At 37.3% G+C, this 17,972-nt stretch overlaps 1 protein-coding gene across 14 annotated transcripts in view; it reads right to left on the bottom strand.

Moving 5' to 3' along the window:
- Dpp8 (dipeptidyl peptidase 8) overlaps positions 1-17,628 on the bottom strand; it is a 60,120-nt gene extending 42,492 nt beyond the window's left edge. Inside the window, exons 1-6 of one of the 14 annotated variants that reach the window (XM_058573337.1) lie at positions 17,007-17,398; positions 16,794-16,920; positions 13,448-13,717; positions 12,785-12,897; positions 5,480-5,539; positions 2,569-2,637 (exon numbers count right to left, since the gene is read on the bottom strand). In XM_058573337.1, coding sequence (XP_058429320.1) covers positions 2,569-2,637; positions 5,480-5,539; positions 12,785-12,897; positions 13,448-13,706 — 501 coding nt within the window. In that variant the 5' untranslated portion in view covers positions 13,707-13,717; positions 16,794-16,920; positions 17,007-17,398. The other 13 variants (XM_058573339.1, XM_058573342.1, XM_058573341.1 and 10 more) reach the window with 13 other exon arrangements.
- Positions 17,629-17,972: the final 344 nt, after the last annotated feature.

Below are 17,972 nucleotides of genomic sequence, written 5' to 3'. Positions count from 1 at the left end.
ACAAATTTTAAAAAACAAAGAAGAAAACAAACCTAATAAGTGCTACCTTAAAAAATATCATATTCACATCACATAAGGGTTCTATACCTTTTATCAGTATGCTAAACAACAGAAACATATTAAAGGAACAGATATGATTTCTGCTATGAAGGAATAATACTTTTGAAAGGAGTCTATAAGGTTATTTTATATATATCATTCCAAAATTAAGCTTGCACACTGAAAATAAACATCATTCAATTATTGCAAATATAGGTATATACTTGCAAACCTAAAACAATTTTGGATGAGGTTAAAAATGAGACAGCTTGGGGCTGGGGGTGTAGCTCAATGGTAAAGAATTTACTCAGCATAGTGTAGCCCTGCTTTTGATCTCCAGAACTACAAAAGAGAGAGAGTGAGAGAGAGAGAAACAACCTTAGAATCCCATTAAAATGCCACCTAGTTTTGTGGATTAACTATGAAATTATTAATGTTCAGTTACATATATAATAGTGCCCCCTTTGTAGTTTTGCTTTCTGTAATTCATTATCCATGGTCTGAAAATGTTCAATGGAAAATTTTAGAAATAAAAAATTCACAGATTTTTTTTTAAAAAATATGTTTTTAGTTGTAGATGGACATAATACCTTTACTTTATTTTTATGAGGTGCTGAGGATCAAAGCCAGTACCTTCCACATGCAAGGCAAGTACTCTACCACTGAGCTACAACCCCAGCCGACAATTCATAGATTTTAAATTGCATGTCATTCTGGGTATTGTGATGCAATTTTGCAGGATCCTGTTTCTCCTGTGTCATACATGAATCATTTCCTTGTCTGGTGTATCCATGCTGTATATGCTACCCATCCAATACTCACTTAGCAGCTATCTCTAGTTGATTCTGTGATCAACTATCAGAGAATTGTAGAACTTTATTCAGATAATCTCTGATTTACTTAACAATGGTCCCAAAGTGCAAAAATAGTGATGCAGGCAATTCAGATAGGCCAAAGAGAAGTAATAAAATGCTTCCTTTAAATGAAGAGATAAAAGTTCTTGACTAAATACTGAAAGAAAGGACTGGGGATGCAGCTCAGGGGTAGAATGCTTGCCAAACATGTGCAAGGCCCTGGCCCAGTGTGACCAAAAAAAAGCATAAGATAATGAGCAAGAAAGAGAAGAGATGCATATCTCACACACACACACACACACACACACACACTCTTTTTAATTAGACACAATACCTTTATTTGTTTTTATGTGGTGCTAAGGATTGAACCCAGTGCCCCACACATGGAAGGCAAACGCTCTAACAACTGAGCTACAAACCCAGCCCCACAAAAGCAATCCTAAAAAAAAAAAAAAAAAAAAAATTAAGCAAAGAAAACCATATGTTGAGGTTGCTAAGACATATATTGTTATTAATATTTTACTCTTTTTGGTTAATTTTTTTTTTGTGGTCCTGGGGATTGAATCCCATAGCAACACATGTTACCAATGAGCTACATCTCAGAACTTTATTTTTTATTTTGAGACAAGTCTCCTAAGTTGCAGAAGCCGACCTTGAACTTGTGATTCTCTTGCCTCAGCCTCCTGAGTTGCTGGGATTACAAGTATGTGCCATCACACCTGGCTCACTTTGCTTAATTTATTTTTATTTTATTTTATTTTATTTTTTTAGAGAGAGAGAGAGAGAGAGAGAGAGAATTTTTTTTTAATATTTATTTTTTAGTTTTCGGTGGACACAACATCTTTGTTTGTATGTGGTGCTGAGGATCGAACCCGGGCCGCACACATGCCAGGCAAGCACGCTACCACCTAAGCCACATCCCCAGCCCCAACTTTGCTTAATTTATAAATTAAACTTTATCATAGGGGCACTGGGGTCGTGGCTCAATAGTAAAGCATTTGCCTAGCACATGTTAGGCACTGGGTTTGATCCTCAGCACTACATAAAAATAAACAAATAACAAAAAGGCAATGTGTCCAACTACAACTAAAATAAAATAGTTTAAAAGAAAAACCTTTAGCATAGGAATGTATGAATAAGAAAAATATAGTATATATAGGGTTTAGTACCATCTGTGTTTTCGGGCATTCATTGGGGGTTTTCAAACACATTCCCCACCGTTAGGGGGAAACTTGTTTGTGTTAGGCTGCAACAGGAAAAGTAGCAAAATCACTGATTGAACACTTTTAATTTGGATCATTTTATTTGTTTAAATCTCTCTCTCTCTCTCTCTCTCTTTTTTTTTTTTTTGGAATCAAGTATTGAACTCAACTGAGCCACATTCCCAGCTTAATTTTATATTTTATCAAAGATAGGGTTCTCACTGAGTTACTTAGCACCTCACCATTGCTGAGGCTAGCTTTGAACTCATCATTCTCCTGTCTCAGCCCCCTGAGCTGCTGGGATTACAGGTGTGCGCCATAGCACCCAGCTTTTTAAACACCTCTTAAGACTGTTTCCAATGAAGGCAAGAGAAATTTTGACTATATGATTATATTTTAACTTTTCCACTCATATTGACTACTAAGATTACCAAACTTGAGCTGAAGTCATGGCTCAGTGGTAGAATACTTGCCTGGCATGTGTGAGGCCTTGGATTCAATTCCCAGCACCACATATAAATAAATAAAAGATCCATTGACAACTAAAAAAAATATTAAAAAAAAAAAAAATCACCAAACTTGGTCCATAATTCTTTTCTCCCTCCTTCTCCCTCTCCCTCTCTCTTTTTGCAGTATTAGGAATTGAATCCAGAACTGTGCGCATGCAAGGCAAGTATTTTACCACTGAGCTATATACCAGCACTTTTTATTTTGAGATAGTGTCTCCCTAAGTCACCCACGATGACCTTGAACTTGTGATCTCCCTGCATCTGCCTCTTGAGTAGATGTGATTACAGGTAGGTGCTACTGCACCTGACTTGGTCCATTCTTGGAATGTTTTAATGCTTCATAATTAGAATACAAGAAATTTTAGAGCAGAGAAATTAACTTTCATAAAGAGAACTGTGTACTTTAACTTTGTGATCAAAAATCTGTTATTTGAAAGAATAAGATGGTCCAAAAAATCCTAAAAAAGACCAATGTGGGGAACAACATTGGCCTTACTGTATACTAAAAAGTTAAAACATAAAAAACAGAATGAATAATGTATAGAATAGAAAAGTCTAACACAGAACACTGAGTACAGAAATTAGTAAGAAAAAGATGGTAGAGAAAAAAGTGGCGGTTTTACAATAAGTGAATGCTGATCTAAATTTGTTCAAATTACTGTATAGCCATATGCAAAAAGATAAAATTGGAACTGCATCTTACATATTCCAAATGGACCAGCAACTCAAGTGGTAAAAATGAAACTGACTTCCACTTATAGCCAAGATGGAGTAATAGGGTACAGATATACCCTCTCATCTGAAACTGAGAATATAGACAAAAATGTATGAAATAATGTTTTCAAGACACTAAACTTCAGTCAACAAAGGACAGTGATCTCTGAGAAATGGGAACCAAATGAGGTGAGGCTTACAATTGTCCCAGCTAACTGCCTTGAGAGTTTCTAGACGATGGTGGTGCAAGTAGAGGGAAGAAATTACAAATGAAATCAAAGAAGTTACAAATGAAATTTAAAAAAAAAAATACTTTGACTTGAAAGCAATCAAAAACAAAACATCAAAACTTAAGGGATGCAGTGAAAGCAATACTCAGAGGGAAAATATAAAAGTGTACAATAAAAAAAGAGATCTCAATCCAAAACCTAATCTTCCACCTAAAGACGTTTCCAAAAAATAGAACAAACTAAGGAAGGAAGGAAATGATACAAATTAGACTGGAAGTAGTCAAAATTGAGGGGGGAGGAGAGGAACCCTTACCAAAACAAAAAGTTAATTCTCTGAAAAACTGACAAATTGGGGCTCAGTGGTAGAGCACTTGTCTAGCGAGGCCCTGGGTTTGATCCTCAGCACCACATAAAAATAAATTAATTAATTAAATTTAAGGAAAAAAAAAAGATTGATAAATTGACAAATTTAGCTGGACTGAAGAGAGACGCAAAGCCCACACACAAGCGTGACCTCAAATAGCTAAACTCGGAAATAAAAGAGGGATTATTACTAACAACCTTACAGGAATAGTAAAGAAGATTAGAAAGGAATATGAACTGTATGCCAAACACATGAACAACTGTATGCCAACAAATTAGATAACTTAGATGAAATACACAAATTCTTAGAAATACACTAACTGTTAAAGCTGACTCAAAGCCTGGCATGGTGGCATGTACCTGTAGTTCCAGTTACTCAGAAGGCTGAGGCAAGAGGATACTTGAGCCTGTGAGTTGGAGACAAGCTAGGGCAACACGGCAAGTCCCTGTCTCCAAAACTAACTCAAGAAGAAACAGAAAATCTAAATAAACTTATAACAATCAAATAGACTAAGTAGTCAAAGAACTTCCCCAACTGCAAGGGCTGGGAGACAGCCTAGTAGGCACAAAGTCTTGGGCTCAGATGCTCAGCACCAAACCTGCTCCCCCTCAACAAAAACAAAAAACCAAAAGAATCTCTCACAAAGAAAGCTTCTAAAAAATATTCAAAGAATTCAAACCAATCCTTCTCAAATTTTTCCAAATAACAGAGAAGAGGAGGAACATTTCCTAACTCATTCAAAAGATCAGTATGATCCTCAAACCAAAACCAAGGACATCATTAAAAAAAATAAACCTAGGGGTTAGGGTTGTGGATCAGTGGTAAAGTGCTCACCTAGCACATGCGAGGCCCTGGGTTCAATCCTCAGCATCACATAAAAATAAATAAAATAAAGATATTGTGTTCAACTACAACTAAAAAAAAAATAAATATGGGGCTGGGGTTGTGGCTCAGCGGTAGAGCACTCATGAGACCCTGGGTTTGATCTTCAGCACCACATAAATAAATAAATAAATAAATAAATGAGCAAAATGAAGGCATAAATAAATAAATAAATAAATGTATTGTGTACAACTACAACTAAAATATAAATATTAAATAAATAAAATAAACCTATAGACCAATATCCCTTTTGAATAGATGCAAAAATACTCAGCAAAATACTCGTAAACTGAATATAGCAACATAAGGATTATAAACCATGATCAAGTGGGGTTTTTTGGTTTTGTTTTATTTGTTTTGAGATGAAGTCTATGTTGTCTAGGCTGATCTCGAACTTCTGGGCTGAAGCTGTCTTCTTATCTCAGCCTCCTGAGAGAGCATTTGGGACTATAGACATGCATCATCACGCCCAGCTGACCAAATGAGATTTATCTAGGGAATGCAATCTTGGTTCAACTTATGAAAACCACACCATATGAATATGATAAAGAAAAAAAATCACATGATCATTTCAATGAATATAGAAAAATCACAAAAAAGTCAATATTTCTTCATGATAACAATACTCAATAAAACAGGAATAAGTCAGGCACAGTGGCGCACACCTGTAATACCAGCTACTCACTTGGGAGGCTGAGGCAGGAAGATCACAAGTTCGAGACCAGCACAGGCAACTTGGCGATACCTGTCTCAAAATAAAATAAATAAATAAAAATAAAAACGAGCTGGGGATATAGCTCATTAGTAAAGAGCTTACGGGTTTAATCCCCAGTACTGAACAAACAAACAAACAGAAGTAGAGGGGAAATTTTTCAATCTGAAAAAAGGGCATTAGTGAAAACCCCCCAGCTAATATCATTCATAATGGTGAAAAACTGAAAGCATTCCCTTTTAAGATAAGGAAAAAGAATGTATATTCTCATTTCTATTCAACATTGTACTTCTAGCCAGGGCAATTTTAGGTAAGAAAAAGAAATAAAAAGCATCTGTGTTGTAAAGGAAGAAGGCAACTATCTCCATGTGTGGATGATATGATCTTATATATAGAAAATACTATAACTCTATTGGGCATGATGTTATACACCTGTAATCTTGGCAACTCAAGAGGCTAATGGAAGAGAACTAAAAGTTGGAGGACAGGACTGGGGTTATGGCTCAGCGGTAGAGCGCTCGCCTCCCGTGTGCAAGGCACTGGGTTCGATCCTCAGCACCACATAAAAATAAATAAAATAAAATAAAGGAATTATGTACAACTACAACTAAAAAATAAATTAAAAAAAAAAAAGTTGGAGGACAGCCTGGGTAACTTAGTAAGACCCTGTCTCAAAAAATAAAAACTGCTAGGGATGTAGCTCAGTGGTAGTGTCCCTGGGTTCAATCTCTAGTACTGCAAAAAGAAAACAATATGATTCTACAAAATATAGATGTGGACAAATTGATCATCTTAATATTCATGTGGAATTGCAAGGGACACAGAATAGCCAAAACAATCTTGAAAAGAAGAATGTTGGAGAACCCAGATTTTCCAATTCCAAAATTTCTACTTTTCTAATCTTCAAAGTTTAGTTCAGAGGCTAGAAGGTGTAACTTAGTGGCAGAGTGTATGTTAGCATGTTCAAAGTCCTAGGTTCAGTCCCCAGCACCCTGCCAGTACAAAACCATGTTAATCAAGACAATATGGTATTGGAATAAAAACAGACATATAGGACAGTGGAATAGAACTGGAGTCCAGAAATAAATCTATGCATTTATAATCAACTGATTTTCAACAAGAGTGCTAGGACTATTCAAATGGGGATAGTTTTTTAACAAATGGTGCTGGGACAACTAGATATCCACATGTAAAAGTATCAATCTGGACCTCTAACACTGTATACAAAAAATAACTCAATGAATCAAAGATCTAAATGTAAGAGCTAAAACCATAGAATTCTTATATTAAAAAAAAGGTATATTGGATTCCATCAAAATTTAAAATTTGTGCACCAATGGGCATACATTAGTTTTCTAGGGCTTCCGTAACAAGTTGCCAAACTTGATAGCTGAAAAAAAAAATCCAGAATTTTATTCTCATCCCAAATTTATTCTCACTTCAAAGAAGATATATAAATGGCCAATAAACACATGAAAAGATGTTAAGCATAATTGGTCATTGGAGATATGCAAATCAAAACAACAATGAATTATCACTTCCCACCCACTGGCATGGCTATAAAAAAAATGATGGACCATAACAAGGATTAATGAGGATGCAGAGAAATTGGAACCCTCATACAATACTGGTAGGGAATGTAAAATGGAGCAGCTACATGAAAAATAGTCTGGTAGTTACTTAAAAGTTTAAGCATAGGGCTAGGGATATAGCTCAGTTGGTAGAGTGCCTCACATGCATAAGACCCTGGGTTCAATCCCCAGCACAGAAAAAAAAAAAATGTTTAAGCATAGTTATCACATGACCCAGAATTTCATTTCTAGATATATATCTCAGAGAACTAAAAATATAAATCTACACAAAAACTTGTATACTGGGCTGGGGCTGGGGCTCAGTGGTAGAGTGCCTGCCTTGCACGTATGAGGCACTGGGTTCAATCTTTAGCACCACATAAAAATAAAGAAAGAAAGAAAGATATTGTGTCCATCTATAACCAAAAAAAAAAAAAAAAACTTATATGCTAATGTTAAAAGCAGATTTATGTATAAAAGCTCCAAATCTGAAACAATCCATATGTCATATAAACTGATGGATCAACAAAATATGGTACAGTCATATAATGGAATATTATTTCACCACATAATAAAAGTAATAGTTACCTGCTTCCACATGGATAGATCTAGATAATATTATGTTAAAGAAACCAATCACAAAGGACTATATATCATATGATCCCATTTATATGAAATGTTCAGAATAGGCAAATCAACAGATTCCAAGGAGAATAGGGCCTGGCAATAGAGAAGATGAGGTGGAAGATTGTGACTGCTGATGGATTTTATTTTGGTTTGGATATGAAGTATCCCCAAAAGCTCTTATATTAATGCAGGTATGTCGAGAGGTGAAATGATTGGATTCTGAGAGCTGTAACCTAATCAGTCCAACCTAGTTTGAATGGATTGGATGGTAACTGTAGGCAGGTGGGGCATGGCTGGAGGAGGTAGTCACTGGGGATGTGCCCTGGAAGGATGCATTTTCCCTAAGGCCCCTTCCTCACTCTCTGTTTCCTGACCCTGCCATGAGCTGAGCAGTTTTCCTCCATTGAATCCCTCCTCCAGGTGCTATCTCACCTCATGCACAAAGCAATAGAGTGGGCTGTCTCTGCACTAAAACCTCTGAAATTGTGAGCCCCAAATAAACTTTTCCTCCTCTTGTTGGGTATTTTGGTCATAGCAACAAAAAAGCTAAAACAGAAATTAGGGGCCTGGGGTTGTGGCTCAGTGGTAGAACATTCGCCTAGCATGTGTGAGGCTCTGGGTTCGATCCCCAGCACCACATTAATGTAAATAAATAAAATAAAGGTATTGTGTCCAACTATAAATTATATATATATATTTACATACATATATTTTTTTTTAAAAAGGATAAGTTAGTACTGGTAATGGGTTTGTTGCTGTAACTAACTTGACTATGTGGTTTAGAAACCTTTGGAAATGGTTTGTGAAAGGAATTTTGAAAAGTTTGAAGATGCAGGCTAGAAAAGTTTTAGAATGCTGTATGTAAGAGTTTAATTAGTGATTTTGGTGGGGGCTCGGAAGACCAGACTGGCAACAGAAATGCACACTGTGTTCATGAGGTTTCAGAGGGAATGAGGACTCTATTGTGAATTGAACTAGAGGCTACTAGTGTTATATTCTGGCAAAGAACTTGGCTACATTTTGCCCATATCATGAGACTTTACATGGGGCTGAATTTAAAAGTGATGGACTAATTAATCTGGCAGAGGAAATTTCAAGGCACCATAGCATCTTGTCAGTGGCATGAATATTATTGGCAGCTTTTAGCCAGATGTCAATAGAAAACAGAATTTAAGAATTTTAAAAACTTGAAGTCTGGCCAAAAAAAGTGTTTGTAAAGCTGAGGCCAAGGAATGTATGCTTGTTGAAGAGATTACAGACCTTAAAGACACACTAAGTACTTTGCACAGAGACAACAGAAAAGATGCCTCAAGAGCATTTTAGGAACTAGCAAGACCACACCCACCTTAGGCTCCTGGGTGTAAAAGTACAAATTCCTTTGATAAGAGATCATCCTTTTGCCCTACTGCTTGCACAGGAGGGCCTAGGAAGTTGTTTCACCATGCTGAACCATGCAGGTACTCAGAGGTACCTGCAGCCATGATACCAGGGGTCCCAGATACTGTGTGATCTGGTGGCAGACCTTGGCATCATCAATGTGGTGCTGGTTCTGCAGGAATGCAGGATGCTCTAAGCAGTCATGGAGGTTTCTACCAAGATTTGAAAGGAAGGCCTCACATCCCAGGCAAAGTATAGCAGTGTTGGAGTCCTTGTGGGCTGTTCTTAAGAGGGTAATGTGAAGTTGTAAATGTGAGGCCAAAATCCCTACAGGCTGCTGCTGACAGGGTGATGCGTGAGAGGGTGATGGTTGGGGAGGCCAACCAGGCTAAAAAGAAGCCCTTGTGCACTACAACTGGTTAAGTCCAAAGGGGTAGAGCTGCCCAGGGCCTTTGGAAATAGGGATATTTTCACATCTGGAAGCCATGTATCCTACATTCTATATATGGACCTGTTTGCTTGGCTAGGTTTCTGGTCTTTTTTTTTTTTTTTTTTTGTTTTTGGTACCCGGAATTGAATCCACGGGCACTTAATCACTAAGTTGCTTAGGGCCTCACTAAGTTGCTGAGGCTGGCTTTGAACTCAAGATTCTCCTGCCTCACCCTCCCAAGCCACTGGGATTATAGGTGGGCACCAGCACGCCCAGCCCCCATCCCATCTTTTTTGTCCCTATTCCTTCCTTTTGGAATGGGAATATTTACTCAAATATTGTGACCTCACCTTTACACTGTGACACTGTATATTAGTTGTGTGTAACTTGCTTTCAATTTTTATAGGGGCTTACAGCAAGAGTTTGTCTTGAGTCTCAGAGGAGACTTTGTCTTGAGTCTCAGAGGAGACTTTGGACTTGGACTTTTGGACACTGCTAAGACTATGAGAATCAAGATGAACTAAATGCATTTTGCTCTGTGAAATGGACATGAGCTTTTGGGGATGAGGGCAGAATATTATTGTTTAAATATGAGATGCCTCCCCCCAAAAGCTCCTGTAATAATGTAGGAACGTTTTGGAGGTGAACTGAATTATGACAGCTGTGACCTATAATCAGTCCATCTTGGTTTGAATGTGCTGGAGTTGGTAACTATAAGGAGTGGGGGTGTGGCTGGAGGAGGTGGGTCACTTGAGGCATGCCCTAAAAGAATGCACCTTCCCTGCAGTTTCTTCTCCCTCTCTAGTTCCTGACCCTGCCATAGGCTGAGAAGTTTTCCTCCACTGGGCCTTTCCTCCATGATGTACTGCCTTACCTTGTGCCCAACTAATGCAGTCAGCTGTCTATGGACCAAGAGCTCTGAAATTATAAGCCCCAAATAAACTTTTCCTCCTTTAAGTTCTTCTTGTTGGGTATTTTGGCCACAGTGATAAAAAGCTAACTAAAACTGATTTCTTTTGGATGAGGAAAGTGTTCTAAAATTAGGCTGTGAAAATAGCTGCACAACTCTGTCAATATATTAAACAACACTGAATTGTACACTTTAAATGGGTGAATTGCATGGTATATGAATTACATTTCTATAAAGCTGTTAAAAATAAAAAATGAAAAAGCATTTCATATTTGAACAAATCAAAAGAAAACTGTGGTGGCTATCTTAATATTAAAGAAAATTTCAGAGCAAAAAATATTACCAGACACAAAGGTCATTTCATAACAAAAAGGAGTTCAATAAATCAGGGCATAATAATCCTATCTACTTATGCTCCTAGTAACATAGCTTCAATATACATAAAGCAAAAACTAATATGATAGAACTAAAGAAATAAATAGTTGGGGCTGGGGTTGTGGCTCAGTGGTAGAATGTGTGAGGCACTGGGTTCAATCCTTAGCCCCACATAAAAATGTAATAAAGAAGGCTGGGGATGTGGCTCAAGCAGTAGCGCGCTCGCCTGGCATGCATGCGGCCCGGGTTTGATCCTCAGCACCACATACAAAACAAAGATGTTGTGTCCGCCAAAAACTAAAAAATAAATATTAAAATTCTCTCTCTCCCTCTCTCTTTTAAAAAAAAAGTAATAAAGATATTTTATCTACCTAAAACTAAAAAATAAATATTTAAAAAAAATAGTCAAGGGGCTGGGGATATAGCTCAGTTGGTAGAGTGCTTGCCTTGCATGCACAAGGCCCTGGGTTCAATACCCAGCACCACCAAAAAAAAAAAAAAAAAAATAGTCAAATCTATAATTATGGTTGGAGATTTTTTTAAAATATATTTTATTAGGTGTTGATGGATCTTTATTTTATTTATTTATTTATTTATTTATTTATATGCAATGCTGAGGATTGAACTCAATGCATCACACCTGTTAGGAAAGTGCTCTACCACTGAGCCACAACCCCAGCCCTATAGTGTGAGATTTTAATATTCCTCTCTCAATAACTGATAGAACAGATAAGAAAATCAGTGAGAACACAGAAGACATGAACAACACAATCAAGTTGGTCTACTGGGCATTAATACAGCACTCTACCCAAAACAACAAAACATTCTTTTCAAATACACATAGAACAAATACCAAGTGCTCTACCACTGAGCTATAATCTTAGTCCCAAGGAATTTTTTGTTTTAAAGAAAAGTCACAAGCCTATACAAAAGAATACTTGAGATAAATAGCTGCCAATCAAAATAATGAGCTATCATAGAAGTTGTTTTTTAAAAATTATTTTGAAAAATATCACATCTTAGTTCATTTTAGCCCAAACATGCTATTCAGTAAGGAAATATTCAACATGAAAATAGTAAATGAAAACAAAAAAGGGAAACATTGGCACCTAAATCATTATTTTGTCACTGGCATATTTTCAATTATTCACTTTTGTCTAAAGGTAAACTACTGAGGAAAAAAAATAAACAAAAACAAAAACCCTAAAGCTTTGATTTTACATAAATTACTTAGAAGCAAAAACTGAAAGAAGCAAAAATTGAACTTAGTATCTTTAAGTTACTGCTGTTACTAAGCACTAGAACTACAAATTTAAAGATTTAAATAAAAATCTTCCTAGAGGGTGGGGCTGTAGCTCAGTGGTGGAGTACTTGCCTAGCATGTGTGAGGCACTGGGTTCAATCCTCAGTGGCACATAAAAATAAATAAAATAAAGATGTGTGTCCATCTACAACAAAAAATATTTTTAAAAAATCTTTCTAGAAATATATGTTAGATTTTTTTGTTTTGCTTTGTTTTGTACTGGAGATTGAACCCAGGGCCTCATACCTACTAGGCAAGTGCTCTACCACTAAATCAGAGCTACATCTTCCCCATTTACCTTTTTTGGACAAAGTCTCACTAAATTGCCCAGGCTGACTCCTAACCTGCAATTCTCCTGCCTCAGCCTACTAACTATCTGGGATTGAAAGTGTATACCACCATGCCCGCTTATATTTGTTCTTTAATGTCAATTTCCTTCCTCTAGATGTGAGAATTACTAGAAAGTTTATGGAAGGGAAAGGTAGTTAAAAACTGAATTGTAATTTTTCTTAGATGTTAAAAATTGAATGGAACTTAAGGTCACACATGTAAAAATGCTGAAATGTTTTAATTATTTTTGACTCATATCTACTTCAAATATAAACCCAATTGAATTTCTGCCTCTAAATAAATGTGGATCTGAAATATACATCAAATCATAGGAATAACAATATTTAGTTTCTACCTGAAAAAGATCCAAAAGAGGCTTCCAAGACAACATTAAGACTGCTGCTCTGTTGATAGTTTTAGGAATTTCAGAATAAAATAGTGTATTTTCTCTGTTTTCACCAGACATGGCTAAGGAAAAAAAAAATCATTTATTATTATGTTTTCAAATAGCATTCTCACTACAATCACAGTACAGCATATGAAGCCTTCTATACACTGCAATACTTTACAGTCTGTGGGACCTAAAATAAATATTAATATGTAGGATATGCAAGTGCCATATGCCTTAGAAATTTTCTTCAATAAAAATGAAGTTTCACAGAAAAATGCTTAAGTTTCATTTTGATATTCAGGTCTTAATTCCCCTCTAACAAAATATCATCAAAGCATATAAAATGATATTAGGAGAGTTAACACAATACCATTTTTAAATTTAAAAAAAATTAGTTTGTTAAAAGTTGGCAATAGACTCACGGGATTCCACTGTGACAACTCCTGATTACTAAATTTCTTTTTTCTGAATTATCTATTTGGAAATAAACACAGATCTACCAATTCTAGCTTTTCTTCATTATAAAAAATTCTATGATTGTAATCATTAATACAGACTTTGGTGTTTCAAATAAAAGTACATTTTACACTTTTATAATATACTCAGAAACTACAACTCTATACTTACCAAGATAATAGATCCTATCTGAATGAGGCCCATCTGGATCATTCCTCTTCACAAACATAAAATCATGTGGTGCCTTAGCCATCATGTAGCCATGATATTTTCTGGTATCAGCAAGCAGCTTTTTAAGCTGACTCCAGGAATATCGCTCAACATAAAACGGCTCCAGTTTAGGCTGATCCTGTGATTCAATATTCTCCTCACACTCTGCAGTCTCAAATATCTCAACACCCAGCTGTTCTGTTTCCATTGCTGCTGCCATGTTGCATTTTTCTAGAAAATAAGGCACATGAAGCTATTTACAGGGCTGTCTTACATTATCAGAATGACAGTCTGACAGGGGCAAAACCAAATAAAACCACTAAGAAAAAATGCCTTTTAGCATAGCTGCAATGAAACCTAGTAAGCAATAGCTCCCACTTCTCTGTGCTTGGTTCAAAATGAGATTATTTTAAAAATTGAGGTCATGTCAATTTCACAGTGACTATAAATCCCTATGGGAACTTTTATAAAAGGCTCTCCTTAGATATCTCTTGCCAAATTCCTTTTTCTTTCCCACACTTGAAGCAAACAGGCCATATGCCAGTTGGCTGCTATGCTCCACCCAAGAACATGTCAATAGTGAAGCTAAATATGCCAAGGGAGTTGGGTTTTTTTGCATTTAAAAAGGTAACACATTTGACAAATGTGAATTTCTCCAACTAGCAGAATAATCCCAACTGGAACAGTAATAACACTGTCACAAACAATGTCCTTGTAATAATCTTCCTAGGGCACTTACAGGAAGAAAGTGTAAATATTGTTTCCTTTTAAATGGAATTCTAAACAACAAAATACTTAACTGGCTGGTATGAATCTTTTGTGCAGCCCTAGACATCACTATCATATATACTTGAGATGACTAATATCTCAAAGAAACTTACATGACTATGATTATACATTATCTAACTTATGCTTTGTTTAAATGAGAAAGATACTATTCTTAAGTGGCTTTAAAGTAGTTGTAGAAAGCATTTAATGTTTATATCAATATTTTGATAAAAATTTGGACACAAATTTACTAGTTTGACCCCCAAAGCATTAATATTTCATACACTAACACTTATTTTTCAAATGTCAAAAACATGTGGGCTTGGACATAACAAAATTGTACTTATGAAACCAAATTTCACATAACTATTAAATACTTCTAAATGGCTGTGTTTGTAAGATGATGCATTTTTTTTTTAAAGCTCAATTTCTGATAAGTAACTTTTGAGAAAAAGTTATTAGCAGGTATGGGCTGTGAATAAGTCCATTAGGTATGGAATACTGGCTTGAAAATGAATTGAACTGTGTGCCCAAGATATTGTTATTTTCTTTTTACCCTGAACTGTATTACCATTTTCAAAGTAACAATAGCAAAAGTAGACAGAAAACTCATTTGTTACATCAGGTATATTTATAATATTATTACAACTAGGCATTCATATCCAACAATTAAAATACAAAAACAGCCCAGCTGAGAATTAAGTCAGTTAGCTCAAATGGTATGTAACACACCGATATTTGTGAGGTAGATTATAACAATGATGGTTGTTTGACCATCTAAAAGCTAGTGGAGGCCTATTTCTACCAAATGTGTCAATGAATCTAGTTTTATATCTAATGGAATGAGGAACAAGTGAGAGAATCTACACAAATTTTGCTCATTTCACATGTGTTAAATTTAGAATTTGGTCTTCAAAACACTGCTTGCAAGTATAGGGCTAGGAATAGAACAGAGAATCTTAATAGTAAAACTTCTCAAGCCTTATTGCTCAGTTTCTTGGGTCATTATGTAAAAGATGCATCAGCTTATATATAAGTTAAAATCATCAGGTATATTTCTGAATTGTACTAGCTCCCTAGACTGTTTCTCTCTATATACATACATACATACACACATGTGCACACTGTAGAATTCAAATGACATTCTGCCACTCTGTATATTTACAGCCAATGTTTATTCCACCCTTTCTAGGACAGACCTGGCATTATGGTAGCCATTTACACAAATGTTTATAATTGATTTAACTTCCAGAACTCCCTAATACCTTGTATAGAATTACATTCTCAAAATGTGTGGCCTGAAGTTTCTAAAATAAAGTCAGCATAGTCTCTACAAAGTGCATACTTTTCATTTCCCCACCTACCTCTTTACTTATGGACCTTCCCTGGTGCCTATCTGATTGTATTTTCATCTGCTCAGATCTCTTCCACATTCAGAGATCATTTTCAAGCGCCCCAACTTCAAGCACAGATCCCCGCACTTATCCTGCTCTCTTCTCAGAGGACTCTTTCCTTTTCTCACCATCCAATCCTGCTCACCAGGATAATATAAGACTCTTGGTCATTATTAAAACAGACCATATGTAGTCAAAAAAAGATTAAGTATAAAAAGTTCCAAAATAGCACTTAAAACTGAGAACTTTTTGATGTAATATATGCCCAAATTACTTTGTCTGCAATTATCAAAATCCTAAATTATTTTCCGATATGGTATAGCCCAATTTACTCAAAAGAATATCCTAACAGTAGTATAAACCTTGATGTTCAGACATACATTAAAGGGAATTATGGAAGAGCTAAAAAAGTTAGAGGGCATGCAGATGTGAAGTTACTGGCTGGCAGAATAGATCAGTGGTAGAGTTTTTGCCCTGAGGTGGATCCCCAGCCTAGTCCAAAAATAATAATAATAATAATAATAATAATAATAATAATAATCAGATGAGGTTTCTATTACAAAGCCTCAAAAATGACAGATATAAAATTTCTATTTGCCTATTCCTGTGCCTCTTTTATCTAACAATGTCATGGTTAGAGACAAAAATCAATTCAGTAGGATGAATAGGAAGAACTATAGGCCACTTTTTTTTTTTTTTGCAGAAAGGGAACTAACTTGAATTTACTAATTTAAGATTTTCCATAAGATAAAGAATGTCCTACTCATTTAAAGTGCAGTCCATTTTTCTTTTCCTTACCACAAGATTGAGAATAATTGAAATGGGCAACTTTTCTGGAAAAAGAATCATTATGCTTGTTGAAAAAAAAAATCTATGATTACAAATGATACTTTGTTAACAGTTTTAATTCTGGGCTCCCATAGCTCAAGTAGGTGAAGATGAGAGAGGTGGTGAGAAAAGTGGCAAGTGGAGAAAAAGTTATGCTAGCACAGCAACAACAGGATGTCAAGACACCTCCCCATAGCACTAAACCCCCACCCCCATTCAAATAAGGGTGTTAGAGAACAACTAAAGGGCTCTAGAGTTTGGACCCATTCAAATTGCATTCCACAAACAGTCGCCCATTTCAACATGCCGCGGCTCACCGAAGCCTAGATATTTCACTCTTCAGGGTCCACGGCTACTCGAAAAAATCATAATTACAGAAGGGGCCAAAATCTTCAAAGCAACGAATAGGAAAATGAGGAGAAGTACAGATGCTGAGAAGAGGGGCTGGAAGGATAAAAAGTGTTAAGAAAAAGTGTGAGGAAGTTGGACAGGACAGTATCCTGAAGCGGGTGGTTGGAACAAAAACCGACCTAGAGTGAAGCAGTAGGGAAAAAAGAACACCAGCTGGGAAACCAGAAAATCTGAGTCCCAAGCCCATCTGCCACAGTCGGACTTTAGGCAAATCCCTTCGCCTCTGTGAGCTTCCGTTTCCTTATCTGTGAGCACAGACAGTACCCGGCCTCCCAACCCCAGAGAGGCTCAATTAAGATAACGGACGTGGAAGTCCGGAGGGCAGCACTCAGCGCTCAGGGGCGCCTGGTGAACGTTGGCTGACTCGGAATCTGAGTCTCGGCTTCCTCTTCCGGCAAATGGGGCCCCGCCACCGGCTCAACCCCGCGCGGGCAGCTCCTCGGCGAGGCGGACAGGGCCCGTGGGCAGAGGCCCAGGCCTCGCGGGCGAAGGAGAAGGAGAAGGGGGCGGATACTGCACCTTCCCCCCCGGCCCCGCCCGGACCGTCCTGACGCGCGCGCGCTACGGAGCGGGCCTGCGCCGCTTCATGCCGCGCCGCCTCCACTCCGGGCTGGGCTACAGCAGCTTCCTCGGCGGCGGCGCCGGTTGCAACCCCGACGGCGGACGCGGCACTTAAAAGCGGAGGACGCGATACTTAGGGGCGGCGGACACGGTACTAAAAGGCGGCGGCAGCAGCCCCAGCACTTCCGGTTCCTCGAGACCCGACCTCCGACTTGGGGAGGCGCGGCCTGACGAAGAAGGACACTGCTCCCAAGATGGTGGGATTCTCACCACAGTGCCGTCTAGGGGCCGGAGGAGCAATGGAGGCGCGGGAAGTCAGGGAGAGCAGAAATGAAATCCAAAAGGGGCAGCGACTTGCTTTTATGACGAACCTCTTAACCATTCGTTCTTTTCACTCAAACATATTGGGTAGACAAAAATCCCTGTCCTTGTATCAGGCAAAGTTGTAGAGGCTGGGATTGGATGAGGAAGCAAACCCAGCAAAAATTTCTGCCCCTTCATGGAGATGACATGGAGAAGAGACT

Source organism: Marmota monax, unplaced genomic scaffold (genome assembly GCF_021218885.2).
Source record: "Marmota monax isolate L192 unplaced genomic scaffold, Marmota_monax_Labrador192_F-V1.1 WCK01_AAM20220418_F8-fsc00078, whole genome shotgun sequence".
Lineage (NCBI taxonomy): Eukaryota > Metazoa > Chordata > Mammalia > Rodentia > Sciuridae > Marmota > Marmota monax.
The sequence above is the reverse complement of the archived record's forward strand: the minus strand, read 5'-3'. Positions and strand labels throughout refer to the sequence as shown.